The sequence below is a fragment of the Atractosteus spatula genome, chromosome 2, assembly GCF_055471065.1.
Source record: "Atractosteus spatula isolate fAtrSpa1 chromosome 2, fAtrSpa1.hap1, whole genome shotgun sequence".
In the NCBI taxonomy this organism is placed as follows: Eukaryota; Metazoa; Chordata; class Actinopteri; order Semionotiformes; family Lepisosteidae; genus Atractosteus; species Atractosteus spatula.
In genome coordinates this window covers 46,958,637-46,974,231 of record NC_142707.1, presented here as the reverse complement: position 1 = coordinate 46,974,231, position 15,595 = coordinate 46,958,637, and the positions used below count along the sequence as shown (strand labels likewise).

General features: G+C 37.1%; 1 protein-coding gene across 3 annotated transcripts in view; it reads right to left on the bottom strand.

The window, feature by feature from the left end:
- Positions 1-7,390: 7,390 nt before the first annotated feature.
- Positions 7,391-15,595, bottom strand: part of klhl32 (kelch-like family member 32) — a 78,589-nt gene continuing 70,384 nt past the window's right edge. For 2 of the 3 annotated variants that reach the window (XM_088928651.1, XM_088928660.1), the window contains 3 exons: positions 12,530-12,722; positions 11,071-11,165; positions 7,391-9,145 (listed from right to left, as the gene is read on the bottom strand). In XM_088928651.1, the coding sequence (XP_088784777.1) occupies positions 8,984-9,145; positions 11,071-11,165; positions 12,530-12,722 (450 nt within the window). In that variant the 3' untranslated portion in view covers positions 7,391-8,983. The remainder of the gene's footprint in view (positions 9,146-11,070; positions 11,166-12,529; positions 12,723-15,595) is intronic. The other variant, XM_088928670.1, reaches the window with a different exon arrangement.

Here is a 15,595-nt window from a genome sequence, read left to right as displayed (position 1 = left end):
AATTTTTCTTCACCCTGGAAGGTTAGGAAATATTTATTAGTCTTAAATTGGCATACCCATATTTTCCCCAAAGCTTAGAAAATAGAATTTCATCAAGATCAGTTTTTAAGTTTTAATTTTTTCAAGTTCTGTTTGTGATGTATTTTATAGGCCATTTAAAATATTTTACATTGTGCAGTTCCTTGAAATATATATAATGTTATACAAACCAGTAGATCATGTATGTAGCCCTGTACCTGTATTCAAACTCTTGCACAATTTTCCCATTTTGTTGCCTTAAATCTTGCAGTCAGGACAATTTGAGCTAGCAATGAGTATGTTTTACAAACACAGCCTACTCCATACATTGAGTGCAAAAAAATACATACATGTTATGAACGAAAAATGAAAAAGTCATGACTACAGCAGTATTCAATCCCTTTGCGGTGGCACACCTGAATCAATTTAGGCACACAAACAATTACCTAAATGAGCCACACAGCAACTTGAATGCTCTTTGTCTGTATGTAATAGTGGTACACATGATTTCAGAATAAACAAACATGCCATAAAGACCATGGAGTTTTCACAACAACTCAGAGATAAAGTTGTATAAAGGCAGAAATAAGGAGATGGCTATAAAAAACATTTTAAAGACCCATAATATCTTATTATGATATTTTATCATTATGAACTGGAAGGCACCTAGACACTGCCGTCTGTCCAAACTGAGCAGCTGGGCAAAGAGGAACCTGGTTATGGATGTTACAGTGAAGCCAACAGCGACTTCGCAAGGGTTATAGTTTTCAGTGGCTAAGATGGGGGGGGGGGGGTTTCAAACAGTCAACAAGATCCGGATTACTCCACAAAAGGAGCTTGTAAGAAACTGACAACAAAACATCTCAAATTCTCACAGGGTTTGCAACAAAGCACTTACCAGATACTGCAAAATGTGACAAAAGGCTTTTTTTCAATTAAGACTTAAACTGGAAGTTGCTAAATGCAAATGCAATGCAGTAGTTCATCACTCAGTCAACACCATCCCTACTGTCTAGAATGGCAGTGGCAGCATTATAATTCTGCTTTGCATCAAAAGGAAGCTGTTCAAGACTGATAGGAACGGAAGTAATGGCAAGTCACGGAGAAAAATCTGCTTCAGGCCTAAAACTGGGACAAAAATTCACCTTTTAAGAGCGCAGTGATCGAAACTTAGAGTGGCTTAAGAATAAGAAACTGAATGTCTTTCAGTGGCCCAGTCAAGGTCCTAACTTGAAATCTGTTCAAGGACTTGAAAACTGCAGTTCCTCAAGAACCTTAATAGAGCTTGAGCAAATCTGCCAAGAAGAACGAGCAAGAATTTACACCAAGCCAAGGTACGAAGCTGGTAGAGGCATGTCAGCAAAATGACTTGTGGCTGCAATTGCTGCCAAATGTGCTTCTACCAAACATTGAGTTCATGGATCTGAAAATGTACTCAATCAAGAGATTTCAGTTTTTTCTTTTTAGTGTTTGCTCTCATTTTACTGCAACACGTCTTCAGTCTTCAGTTTGAGCACTCGGCTTTTGAATAAAACAGTTTGATAAGATATGTTTTTGAACATCTTTTGGCGACTTCACAAAATGTGACGCATGCAGGGAGCTGGCACAGTGACGCAGTGGTTAGCACTGCTGCCACGCAGCGCTGGGGTCCTCAGTTTGATTCTTGGGGTGTGTTCTGTCTGTGTTTGCATGGGTTTCTTCCAGGTATTCCAGTTTCCTTCCACAATCTAAACACATGCTGGTAGGTTAACTGACTTCTCTGAAATGGGCCTGGTGTGTGCGCATGTTGGTGTGTGTGTGTGGACTAGTATCCCATCCTGGGTGTATCCCACCTTGCCCCCAGTGTTTCCTGAGGCTCCAGACCACCGTGGCACTGAATCACATCAGTGGTTATTGAAAGTGATGGGATGTTAAGCAAGCCTAAGGGAGAAATACAACTCATGCTAGTGGACTGTGTTGGAATTTTTACAGCTCTTGATTTAAATATACTCGCAATTCTTGAAAGCAACGCTGCTGAAGACCTTAAATGCTCTTTTATTACTGACAAATGGTTAGAATTGTTTAGAAAGGAATTTCTATTTTAAAAACGCAGCTGTCGGAGCAAACTGAGAAAAGCCTGTTCTTTCACAAATAATTCTCAGTAATATGCTTTTGGCTCACTGTTTCCAATAGTGTTAAATGTGTTTGGTATATATGAATGTTTAAAAAACACCCAAAGTATAGTTTTACATTATAATTATTAATTCTGAAGTGGATTTCAAGAGCTGTAGACATTCACATTTGCAGTCTAATTGCACTGACTTTTCTGAAGCAAAAGCTAATGCCTTCAACAAGAGCTTTTTATCTGATAAACCTCAAATTTAGAATTAGTTTTTAAATGTAACAGACAATAGTTTTTTTCTGAAAAACTTCATACATTTTTTTGCTTCAGTAAATGCTGAGTGCGAGTTCCTGATAATTGTTACCAGCTAGAACAATCTCAACATTACCTAATACTCCTTATTGTGTAAAATACTAATCTATTCAATAAACCTAGCCATTATAACTGCACTTAATGCAGTCAGTGAAAGCCTCTTTAGGCCAGTTATTAACTGAGAACATGAATCTTTTCATTATGAAAGCAGTGTATTGAACCTGGAGAGCAACCACATGGCTTTGTAAGGCTCCAACACCTGGGAGGCCTGTTACTTGTCTCTGGAGAGAGGCTGCATCTAAAGCCTTTTTTTTAGCAGTCTCCATAGTGGTAGGCATATCTATGCAGTTCCAGCCTATGTGATTACAATAGAGACATTATTTGTATCTCTTTGTTAATGATATCACCTTTTCAAATGAATTTCATCGTAGTGCATTCATCTTTCCATGCTTCAGTGAAAGAAAGGTCTGTTTAAATACTGCTTTCAAGTTCTTTCTAAACAGGTTGTTGGTTAAAATAAGTATTCAAGGGCGAGGTCTGTACAATTGATTTGTCTAGTGTTTACTAGAGCTATTAAGAAATTTACTGGTTTTGTTACCAAACCAACTTCAAAATTCAATGTGCCTTATATGAAGGATGGGTCTGTGTGTGTCATGGACACAAAACTGAAGGTGAAGCTGAAAACCAGTCTTTACCTTTCCGTTTTCCTTATCTTCATTATTAAAATTTATGATGTAATTTTCTTCCATTTTCTTTTCTAACTAGTGCTTCTCCTGGCAAGCGACAGGCACAAGGCAGGTACACCCTGGAGCAGAAGCCAGTCCATTGCAGGACACACTCACTCACATCAGGGCAATGATTCCTAGAAGCCAATTTACCTACCAGTATATCTTTTGACTGTGGGAGGAAACCTAGTTCCTGACAACTTCTGGAAAAAATATGCTTATTTAATAAATCTTCCAGTAATTATAGGTTTTGTTCCATTCTCCAAGTGAGTGTTACAGCAGTTTAATAGTGCAGAAAAAATTATCAAAATAATACAACTGGAACAACTTCATAAAGTTATTCTCAGGATAGTTACCATATTTATGTACTGTAGCAGGTGCACTGACATTTAAGCCAAAAGCTCTTGGTCAATTCATTATGCTGATTAACCGTTGTTAATTTATTAAATGAGGTACTTTAGAGATTATTTGGGAGTTCTCACTTGGTTAATTCATCATCAATTTACAGGTGTTCTCAGTCTTTAGAAACAGGTGACCTAGAAAACTGTACAGTGACTCTCCAGGACCAACATTAAAGTCACACCCACTGTACTCTGCCCATAAATGTTGTGTACAGGATATAGGTAAGTGAACGGTTCCCACTTCCTCACATTACTTGCCTGAGAAATCAAGTCCTGCATTTATTATTATGATTATTATACATTTTTTTTTCCTACGTGTGCACAATTCACAGTGTTGAAATACTGTATATTAATTCACCAGATCCTCCAACCTCTGTGGTTAAGGCTCAGACCTGCTCTTTCCTTTTCTGGTGCTTTGTTTCAATTCTTCAGTCTTGCTAGTGATACTATAATTTCATTTTAATTTTGCTATATTTGCATTTTCTGAGTGTCCATGTCTCCCTCAGATTATTTCTAAGGGCTTTAATTCTGAGAGAAGCAGAACGTGTCCGGAAGAATTGATGTGTTAATCAAGGAAGGCAACTTGCCGTCCACTTCTTCAGAAATCCCTCCACATCTAGAGTACAGCACATTATCCACATAATGAGCCCCCTTCTGTAGGCTACATGACCGATGTTCTAGCTCACAAGTTTGGGGAAGATGTCCCTGTGGTCACAGCCTCTTGAAGTAATGGCTATTGTTCCCATATCTACTGGGAACATTCGGTTTCTATTTGTAGCACAAACCTCTTGAAGAGAACAGGGATTGTGAGTTTGAATGTTGGGAACAAGAGCAGTTTGAAGTCTAGAAAATGGATATCAGTGCCACATACTGATACTGCACATGCTAGACCAAGGCTATCACACTCACCTAATGATATAGAGCATTATTAATTGTTGTTGAGTTGTTATGGAATGTGTGTAATGTTGTTGTGGTTATCCGTTATTGCAGCTTTAATGAACTGAAATATAATGAAACGTTTTTACCCACTGCCAATCATGTCACATGTTAATGAATTCCAATTAACTTTTTTTTTATACAAAACTCTAGCAAAACTAAATACTGTTGCTTTCTCCCAAGCTCTATATGAGATTTAAGATGAGTCTTTTTCCATGATGGTTTCTTCCTTGTCCCTTGTCCATACAGGTTAGTTTTATAGAGGGACTTGGTCAATGGGAGTAGTGTCAGTGTGTGAATTCAGACTCCAGTCTCAGCCACGGAACTTCGCAAATCTTTCAATGTTACTGTTAGTGTCACTGCAGCTTCCCTAACCAATACCCTGCTTTCCTGGCTAGACACCATTAAGGTCATTCCCAGACAGTGCCCCTACATGGCCCATTCCAGCTCACATTGATCAGCAGTGTCTCCTTCCCTGTGTTTCTCTGTCAGAGCTATTTCCTATTCTAGTCATTCCTATGTAGTATAGCACGATGTGAGCTGTGCTTTGATGTTCAGTATCAAACTGAGGAAACTTTACAAAGATTGATGCATTCATTCTGAAATAAAGTTTGATTACACACAGCGACCATTTCACTGATTTTGTGATCTGTTAGACTAATCTTTTGAACTCATAAAGTGTACAGCCAAGGGGGTTGAATATTTGCGAATGATCTAATTTTCTGAATCATTTACATACTGTCAGAATGGATTTAGCTTTATCGGAATTCATTCTAAATATAAAGTCCTACTTGAAAATATCTTGATTGCAAGCTCATATATCAACAAAATATGGAAATTGCAGGGAGATGAATACTTTTGTAAGGTGCTATAAATTGTTTAGTATATGATGTATGTTTTAGCATTAGTGGTACTTCTTTCTCATTGATTTCCCCATGGAAATGCAGGGCAGATCGGGACTAGTGTTTCCCAGGATCAGGGACCCTGCTTTGTAATTGCATTAGGTGTTATGTGACTGGTTTTGAAAGTGGAGAATCTGTTATTTCCATGCAGAAATGAAGCTGTGCAAACAATGGGAGAGAATGGTCATGATTCCCTCTCAAATTAAGTGCTTTCAATACAAAACAGTTATCCGCCAACTGACAAGTGACCATGTAAGCAAATGTTTTTTTATCAACAAGGCAGGATTTTTGCCCTCTGAGGGGGGAAAAAAGTATTTCAGCTCTTGTAATTTACCCCCAAAATCAGCAAGGATTCCAGATTGTCAAGTAATTAAGTCTGAGGATTTCCATGATATCAAACCTTTGTATTTCTCTCTTCTGGAGAGACGGCTCCGTGCCATGGCACGAGTCTATTTTAGAAGGATGTTTCATCACTGAAAAGTTGTGGTGATGCCCTAAATGTACCAGTATATATACAGCTAGATAAAATGGGTATCACAATATTAAATACTTGTTTCCATGTCAAAGAGTAGCCTAGCTCTTATTCTAAGTGCCTTGAAATCAGGTCAATATAAATAAAGGAAAAAACATTATTTTAACTTTTTCAAAATGACTGGATGTGAAGTAAACAGTGTTTAATAAAAAGTCATTTGATGTTTTCTTGTCAGAGTAAAGAGTATTGAAATACATCAATCAGAAATGGCACAAAGTGATGAAGTAGTGATGTAGTGGTGCAGCTGGTTCTGGCACGTACAGTGCCTGCATCATTCCTGCCACAGCCTTTGTTCCCTCAGGGGACACATTTGGACAGACACTATGCTTTGGAAAATTCACATGCCTGAAGCAAATCTATATTGGAGTTCATGCAGGGCTCAAACAGGGGGCACTGATGGGGCCCCAGCTCACAGAAGCATCCACCCATAACTGGACCTTGGAGTAAACGAAGAAACACTCAGGTCACCTTTATGCTTTGGGGTAGAAAACCCATTGGTGATAGGGTTTTATATAAGGAATAGTCCTTAACCACCTTTATGCTTTTCCTTACTTTCAATATGATTTCACTCTCCGTACATTTTACACTGCTGTTCCACCCAAAAGTAAACTTTTGTACGAGCACTTACTGTTCAACTGTACATGTTATTCTACTACCAAAAACAAACACTGTAAACCTACAGTAGCTCTTCAAACCCCCTCCAGAATTAGCAGGTATCTGATAAGGAGTTTGTACATAAGGGTGCCTGGCTCTTGAAAGCTAAATTCTGTCATTTATAAAGTACCACTGGAGAGGAGAAGTGGGTTGAAACTCTTGTTGAAACACTGCCACCAGTGTGTCTAAAGAGTCTGTGCCTCTTTTATGCTGCACCATGTATCAGATAAACCACTCAGCTAGGGTTCTCATTACTTCACAGTCACGGTTACGAATCCAAGGTTATCTCTGTAATCATGATACTGATGTAATACTGTTTTAGAAAGGGCAAACTGAGGCCTAACTTGCTGGAGGAAAATGTTTAATTCTGAATGGATTCCTCTTGCCAAAACCATTTTATTTTTTTATAAGTTTCTGAAAATTTGTGAAGTATTTTGAATAGGATATAAGAACATGTTTGTTAACATTACCTGTATTTAACTGATATAAAACCACTACACATCAATCTCATTAAAAACCTTCCTTTCCCAGCTGGACTGCTTTGTACATTACATATACAAAAACAATTGCAGTAGCATTTAATATCTGTTCTCAGATCTGCAGATATCCTTTTAACAAACTGAAATTTAATCCTATTCCCTTTGTATTGAATGTGACTTCATTTCTTTCCTTTTTCATACAGCTCTTGTCCTGGTCCAAAATTCACTAATTCTAATTCATTCTTTCATTAAATTCATTTTAGAACAGTTCACAAATGAAAAAAAAAAGATTAGCCAATTGTAATATTACTACAGAACAACACAAAAGAGTTTGACAAAATTGCTTTTATTTAATATTTTCCCTGTAAAACTGCCCACCTGATTGCTTCAGTTACATAAGGTTATGATTTTAGTCTTGTTATCCTTTACTTAGCTTTGTTGCTATTAGCAAACTCTCACTAAAGATTTTTTTTATGTAATGGGTCATAAATGCCTAGTAGCAACAGCGACATTTGTTTTCTAGTATAACACACCTGACCAGAAAGTAATGAGCCCTTCAAAGGCAGTGCTTAGTGGAAAAAAATAATTATTTCCATAACATTAACTGTAAACAAGCTGTTGGAGTTACAGAAGGGAACAACATACTTTTGGCCAAGATTTGTTTTGCCATAGAAGCATGTAGAAACACAATTCCAGAAGTAAATGTATTGTCACACATGAAATAATATGTCTCATTACAGGAGTTCTTTCTATTAGTATTCAATTTATAGGCAGAACTTGGCTGTTGTTACAGTAAGCATTTCTGTAATTACTTTTACAGATATCAATGGACCTCCTCAAAGAATACAATATATATATAAATATATTAACATAATGCATATTTGTCTACCTAAACTGCTTGGACATTAATACATTTTTTTTTGCTTTGGTTAACAAAAGCATTCCTAAAACCATGATGTGGTGATCGGAAAACATCACTCGGAAATGCATAGCCAACTATCTGAATTGGCTGTTTAATATGATTATGCAAATTTTCTGCAAATTTTAAGTATAACTGTTTTGATTCTTCTTGTGGAAACTAACTTAAATTTCTGAGGTGCAAAATTAGCGGAAACTACAATAGTAATCTGCAAAAATGATCGAAATAAGGAATTTGCAATTCATTTGGATTATTTTACATAAAATTCAAGAATTCAACTTTGCTCAAATTCTTCTTGGACTATTAAGAAGAGTAAGTACTAAGTCATTGTTTCTTGGTCATTACCTCACCCTTGCTGGGGTTATAATCTATTGAAGTTGAGTCTTAAAGCAGTCTTGAATGTTGCAGTCCGAGTTTCCTGTGTTGACAGATGAGGATTTCTTTGGAAACACCATTTAAAAAATCCCAAGGAAACAGACGTTCACACTGAGAGCGTTCATGGCAGGAAAAGAAGACTATGGCAAAACTTCAGTGTTTTATAATCTCAGGTTACATTAAAAAAAAATCAATTGCATAAAATCTGGCAGAGGCTATAAATCAACCCTTAAAATGGAATCACCCTCATGCTATTCACAACTGAGAAGGAACTACACTTAACAAGCACTGAAATACCGCCCTATCCCAGTACAGTTAGAAACGTATTCTTTTTTGTCAGCCTTGATGAGTGTAAATGACTTCATGGGAACAGTCAGATAAATTCATGTTGCACCACTCTTATCACAGAGCTGTTTGGTCACACTGTATGTACTGCATGTTTGCAATATGAGCCAAGAGCATCGCCTTCTGCAGATCACACTCAATCACAAACACCCCCCATTTAGTGCGTCTTTTAAAACCGCACCTGCCTTTGAAGAGGCGACATTCGGTTGTTGGGAGCTTTATTGTGCGTCGTTTCCATGAAGGATCTTGTGGGCTTCAGATGTTGCCATTGTCTGTGGCCACAGCTATACAGTACCAATCCTGTGATGAGGCACTTGTAGGGTCTGGAGGTTGGGGCATGTGAAGTAAGGTGCTGGGAGGAAGCACGTGGCTATTCCATTGGAAGCAAATGGAAGAGTGGGTCCATAGAAAACTTCTTCTTTCCCTTCAGTACTGACATCAAGGACCTACAGAGTAAGAGATGCATTCAGGATGGTTTATCTGCCATATATATGCACAGGGGTAAATACCTGAGTGGAGCACAGATAAAGGAAGATGTATTGTAAAGCCAGTAACTAAAGTCTGTACAGCTGGCATTGCAGTGAAGGAGTTCATGCAGACAGGATGGTTTCTAAACGTTGCAGTCACAACATTATGAATTAAAGCCATGTGATGAACATTCAAATCTAAGTGACTCATCATTTATAAAAGTAAAAAGATATGCATCTTTATATAAATATAAGATTTTATAATATACATACAGTATGCCTAAAAATAGATCTAAAAAATAGTATGTTTTTATGAGATAGAAGAATACATTTTTTTTTGTTTTTAATGTATTGCAGTGGAATACTTTTTGGCTAGTGTAACAGGGACTAAACTGACAGAAAATAAACCAACAGAAAATGCAGCGTGCGTAATAATTTAATAAATTTTACGAGCTTTGTTAATTTAAAAAACTTTCCACTGTGATTTATACACTTTAATTTAGTTTCTTACAGAATTATCTTTCAAATACATCAGCAAAATTGGTAAATAGAATATTTAAACAAATAAATGCATAATTTGTTAAAAGGATCCAAGCTGCACAGAGATCTTTTTGTATGTTGGGTCAAATGTCTTCATAACATGGTTCAATTTATTTAGATGAAGGAATTTAATAATAAAAATAAATTGTTTAGCTGAAACAGTATTTCTAGATAAGAGAAATATATTTTAAAATGGGAAAATGAAATAGTCATGAGATTAATCACATATCTAAATCTACTGAACAATCATTTCTTTCACACACAAGACTTTCAAGAGCTGAATTACATTCTTTGTCAGTTATTTAAATGATACACATATCATGTAATAGGGAAACTCTATTTCTAAAAAAATCAGTAAATATTTAAATAAATATTGCTCTATCTGTACCTAAGCAAAGGGAATCTGGATAATTTCTGATAGAGGACCGAATAATCTAAGCTGTTTGTTTTTGTTGACCAAATAAAAGATAAAATGTAAAATATATTTTAATATTTTTTAACAGGCTTTGTCTTCTTAACAGTAAATAATTAGTGAAACTGAGTTTTGTTTTTTTTTGCTTTACAGATATGCACTGATACAGCAGTTTAGATTTTGTGGTGGTACACCTGAGAATCAATCCTTCAGCACAAATGGACTGTATATACTACTTATGGCACTGAAAAAATATATAACTGTATAAAAATTTTATTTGATTTTCAGCAGTTAATTTTATCTTAACTGCTCCATGTCAAGCACATTCTATACTGCACCATGCCATGGGGAAAACTGACACTTGCAAAAAAGACTGAGGAGAATATTAATTAATGTGTATGGACCGACTGACTAGTGCTAATTGGCAGTGGGGTTGTCATGGTGCTTTTAGATCTCTGGTAAATAGCCTCTCATATATGCAACGCATTAAATAATTCAAACCAAAGGTGTTATTCTTCTCTTTTGATTCCCCTGGGACGTAGCATGGCCCCACTTCAGGGCTGTTTACTTCTCCCCTTCTTGAAGGGTTTTTAAATTGCTGTGAACGTGGTGAGTCTTTTATCACAAGGCACTAATACACTCCTTTTTACATAAACTCCTTTTCTCCCATAAACACCACCTTGCTGTTTGTAAAAGACACATCATGCACTGAATCCTGCCTAACAGGTATTTTAAAATTTCAACATTTTTTCTTTTGGAAATATTGTCCTTTAAATAACACGAAATGCCTCTTGTAACTACAGGATTGCGCTCCGCTAAATTATCATAATCTCCACATGCTGCACATCTATAATGTACAACCTTGAAACTCTAAAAGAAAAATGTCAGTGGATGTCTCTGAATTAAATGAGGCCTAATGTGTTTCTGACCTGGCATGTTGAGGTTTACTAACCTGGATACATGCTAATGGCTCATTTGTCCATATAGAATATCCTCCAACAAGATATATTCTTCCATAGTGGACTGCTACTCCAGACTCATTTTGCCCTTCAAAGTACAAAACACCAGGTGATGAATTCCACTTTAATGTGATAACACATTTCATACAAACATTTGTTGAGGATGTGTTCCTCCTAGTATAAAATGCATAACTGTGATGTATACTTGTGGAATATGTACCATATATAATATTATTGATGAGAAAAGGCATAAAAGATTACTTTAGAATGAGATCGCAGGAACTGAGAAATCTAATGTACCGTATGTCACATTACATGCACAAATAGGATTCTGAAAGCAGTAAGTCTTTTCAGTCCCCTGTTTCAACTCTTAGTTGTTGAGTTGCATGAAACAGGTCTTTCATCAGCACAGTGAACAAAAAGGAAAAAACAGCTTTGGCAAGAAAGTCCTTCCAGAAGCCTGCAATTGTTCCCAGTCATTTTACCACAATCCAGGTTCGTTTTTGTTGGTTCAGCTGGGAGAATACTATTGTTAAAGCATAAGATCATAAGAAGAATTTAAACTACCCCTCCTGAAATCCTGAAGGAACAATTTTAAAGGATATTATAGCAGGTCTCCCTTTACAGTGTATACTGAACAAACAAATAAGTGCTGAAGTGCTGAGTGCTGAAGATCAATAAATCGTATTCATCATACTGATCATAATTACACCCAACAAACATAATCAGATTGTTTGACCAAACTTTAAGGGCAAGGGCAAGGGCAAGTCTGCCCTTGCCAGACTTTTAGCAGGAGCCACTTTGTTAAAGAGGTAAATAAATCCATCATCATTGCTTCTCAATGATCTACTTCTGAAAAATAGTGCAAACTGACAACCTCGGTAAGGGCTGCAGCTTGAAAATTTACTAGAAGCCCTTCTGAGACTTTGTACTTAAAGAAATCTCAGTTTCGTACTTTGCAGTGTGTCTGACAGAAATGTATTGTATTTATTTTATACAGGTTGCAAATGTTCATGAAAATTACCATGCAGGCTTCCTTCCTGCATACTTGACCAATGAAACATTGGTGGTAAAAAAAATCTTTTCGGAAACCTCTGCTTCATCTGCTGCCACAGAAGCATCAGCTGTTGATTTTTATTAATGAAATCTGATAAGACCTCTGGGTGGTGATATGATGTGATGGGAATAAAGCACCACATAACAATAAAACTCGAATATCAGAAACCAAAGCCTCTGCTGTGAACATTGACGTGAAGCTCAAAGACAAAGAATCCATTTTAAAAGTTCGGAAATGTGTTTTGTATAACTGTTTGGAAATAGTACATTAATAGAGACTTAGGGGTTCAGAGTTCATTGTAGGCTGTAGAGGTACAAACCTCCTGCTGTGCAGTACAGAACGTTCCTAGGGTCGCATTCTCTCTTATTACATGTTACTGACAGTTTCAGACCTACCTGTAAGCAAACTAAAGGTGCAGCGCGTCCACTGATCCATGTCAATGTCATAACAGTCTATGTGTCGGACCAAAATCCGATCGTTATTGTAGTCTAAATCGTTTCCCCCAAGGACATACAGCTTCCTGTGGACAGCTGCCATGACATGGTACACTCTCCTCTGCAGCATGGGACTGCGCCCAATCCATTTGTTCTGCAGTTTAAGAAAAAAAAGGAAGAATTAAAAAGGACATCAATCCAGTTCTCACCTAGAGAGGCAGTGGAATACTGTAGGTAATAAAATAGGGAATGTTCCAGACAGCTGTCGCATTTAAAACTCCGAGGCACCTACCTGCAGCACATATGCAAATGATCAGTAACCCACATCACAAATACCGTGATCTTCTAGAGAGTAATGTGTACAGTATCCACTTTATTTTCTGTTAAAACAGGTTCATTATAACGTTTCGACTGTTTAAAGAATGGTTAAAGAATTCAGAGATATTTTAAGGACATCTATAGCCTTTTAATGTTTGAAGAAGTGTACAGTATTCTACAATAAATGGACGTTGGCTTAATAATTATAATATAGTTTTCTTTCTTTAGACATATGTTGTTTATACCTTCCCTGGAATATCATAATTACCATTGTTATGCCATATTAGGTATTTTAAAAAATGCGACTTGGGTTTGTAACTCTTTAAGTGGAGACTCTTTGAAATATTTTAGGATTTAGAAACTAAAGTTGATTTTTTTATGAAAAACACTCCACTTGTTGTTTTAGAATTTTAATTAAGAAACTGGACAAAACTTTAACAAAAACAAAAAGGTTGTGTAGGATTGTGTAGGAAAAACTCTATATTTATTTTCTTGATCCATATACTGTACATCTCTGGCAAAGCATGGCTGGTGTAAATACTCTGCAGTTCTCCCATTCTTCACTTTTCCCTAACACAAGAGAGTAACTTTGCTGAAAAACAAAACCAGTGAATTCTCTTCTTGGGACATCCAAAACATGCGGCCTTGTTACTAGCATTGTTAATCTCAGCCAGCACGTAGCACATTGCCATGAATAAGACGAAAGTGTTGTCCAATTATCTTCCCTGCACTACGCATGGTTCCAGAATTAGCAGGTGTTCTTTAAAATTCTGGGCATTTACATTATAGGTACATTATAGTCTCTATCTTTTCTAGAGACTGAAAGATAACTTTCCAAATGTTTTGCATGAAGACAAGTTTTGCTCTACTATTTTTAATGAAAAAAAAAATTCAAAGTGAAGACAACAAATTTGCACAAAGCTATTACTTTCCTATCTTCTTCACGTATCTCTCAGCTGTTTTCACATTCATCTAGAAAATATAAAAATGCATTTTGCACTGGAAGCAAATAGCTTTAAAAGCCAATGTATTCATTCTGTGCCACTGGCTTGATACAATTTTTTGTTCTGAATATTTTGTCTTGTTTTTTACACTGCACTTTAAAAATAAGATCAATCTAGGAAAATATTTGAAAACTTTCTGCAAGTTCCAGACAAAAAAACTCACATGCTCTTTGAAAAGGCAAATGAAAGATCATCTGCTAAAACGAAGATAATCATTTTTCAGGGATATAATGTAAAGAGATTATGGATTGCTCCTTTGACTGCCGGCAAAGCCTAAAAAGTATTAATGTGGCAAGTGATGTTTGTGATCAAAATATTTCAATAAAATTAAGTTACAAAAAAATACCTCAATACAGTAGTACGTACATCACAACCTTATTCAAATAATTCTGAACGTTTTGAAATTACAAAAAAAAATCAACATGGTTTTCTTTCTTTGAAATCTGTCTGTCTCTCGCTCTTCCAAAACGATTTAATTATTTATATCGCCATATTAAACTTTGTAATGTTTGTGTAGTAAGAATTAATTTCTGGGTTAGCTGCTAAGTCCCCTGACAGAAGCTAGTAGACACCATCTGCTTGTCGGCGGCTGAGATGGGTCCCCTGATTCTATCTCCACTTCCTGTCACTGCAAGGACTGCCAGGTGAGCCATCACGCGCCACATCAGCAATGAAACGCTGGGGCCTGGAGGGGTCACTCCTAATAAACCACTGTTTGAATACTAATCAGCCGCGGGGAAGCGGAGGTCACTGCTGCCTGCTTGTTAGCAGGTAGCTGTGTGCTCTGCAGCAGATGGCAGGCATTATCGGGGCTCCACACGCATAACAAACTCACACTCGCGCACACACACACACACACACACACACACACACACACACACACACACACACACACACACACACACACACACAGAGCAGGATAAACAAAACAACACAATCCAGGCTCAGCAGTGGCAGGCAAGTGATTGGGATTCTGCACCAGACCCGGCAGATGGAATGTTTGCCCGCTTGCTTGTTTAAACAGTGTAGGGTCTGCGCAGAGCACACAGCTTTCAGACAGAGAGAAGAGAGAGTGGAGAGCAGAGCACTCCTTCGGGCTCTCCACACCTCCTTCAGATCACGGCCTGTCCCCTCCCTGCTCATCGGTTCAGATCTCTGAATTTAGCCACCTCTCTTTGACGGATGTTTTTTCATTTCACAATTGATTACAGTTCACAAGAGACGCAGCACATGCGAAATTAAACAGCAGGAAAACGTGATGTACGTACTGTACTATATACAACGTTTTTAAGGAAGGGTATTTGAGGCTGATAGGGTCTGTCATCTATTTTCAAGGAGCTTTACCAGTGTTAAAAAGAATAATTTTTTGTACAGTACTGAATTCAGAGAATAGAATGGAAACCTACAACCCCCGTCTCCATCCCTATCAGCCTTGCCACTGAAACCACAGACACAGAGATCAGAGAAATTCACAGGACAAGGAGTTTATTACAGTCACCTTTACATGTGCTGCGGGGAACACTTCAGTCAATCCAAACCAAAAATGATACTCACAAGCATCCTCGATTGCCAAAAAGATGCTTCCCAAATGACAATATTTAAGACAAAATATCTTTAAAAAAAATCATTTGGATGTGGTCAACTAGCTAATACGAAAATGGCAACTGTTAAAATAATGCAATCTAAGAATCCTCCAGCCACCATG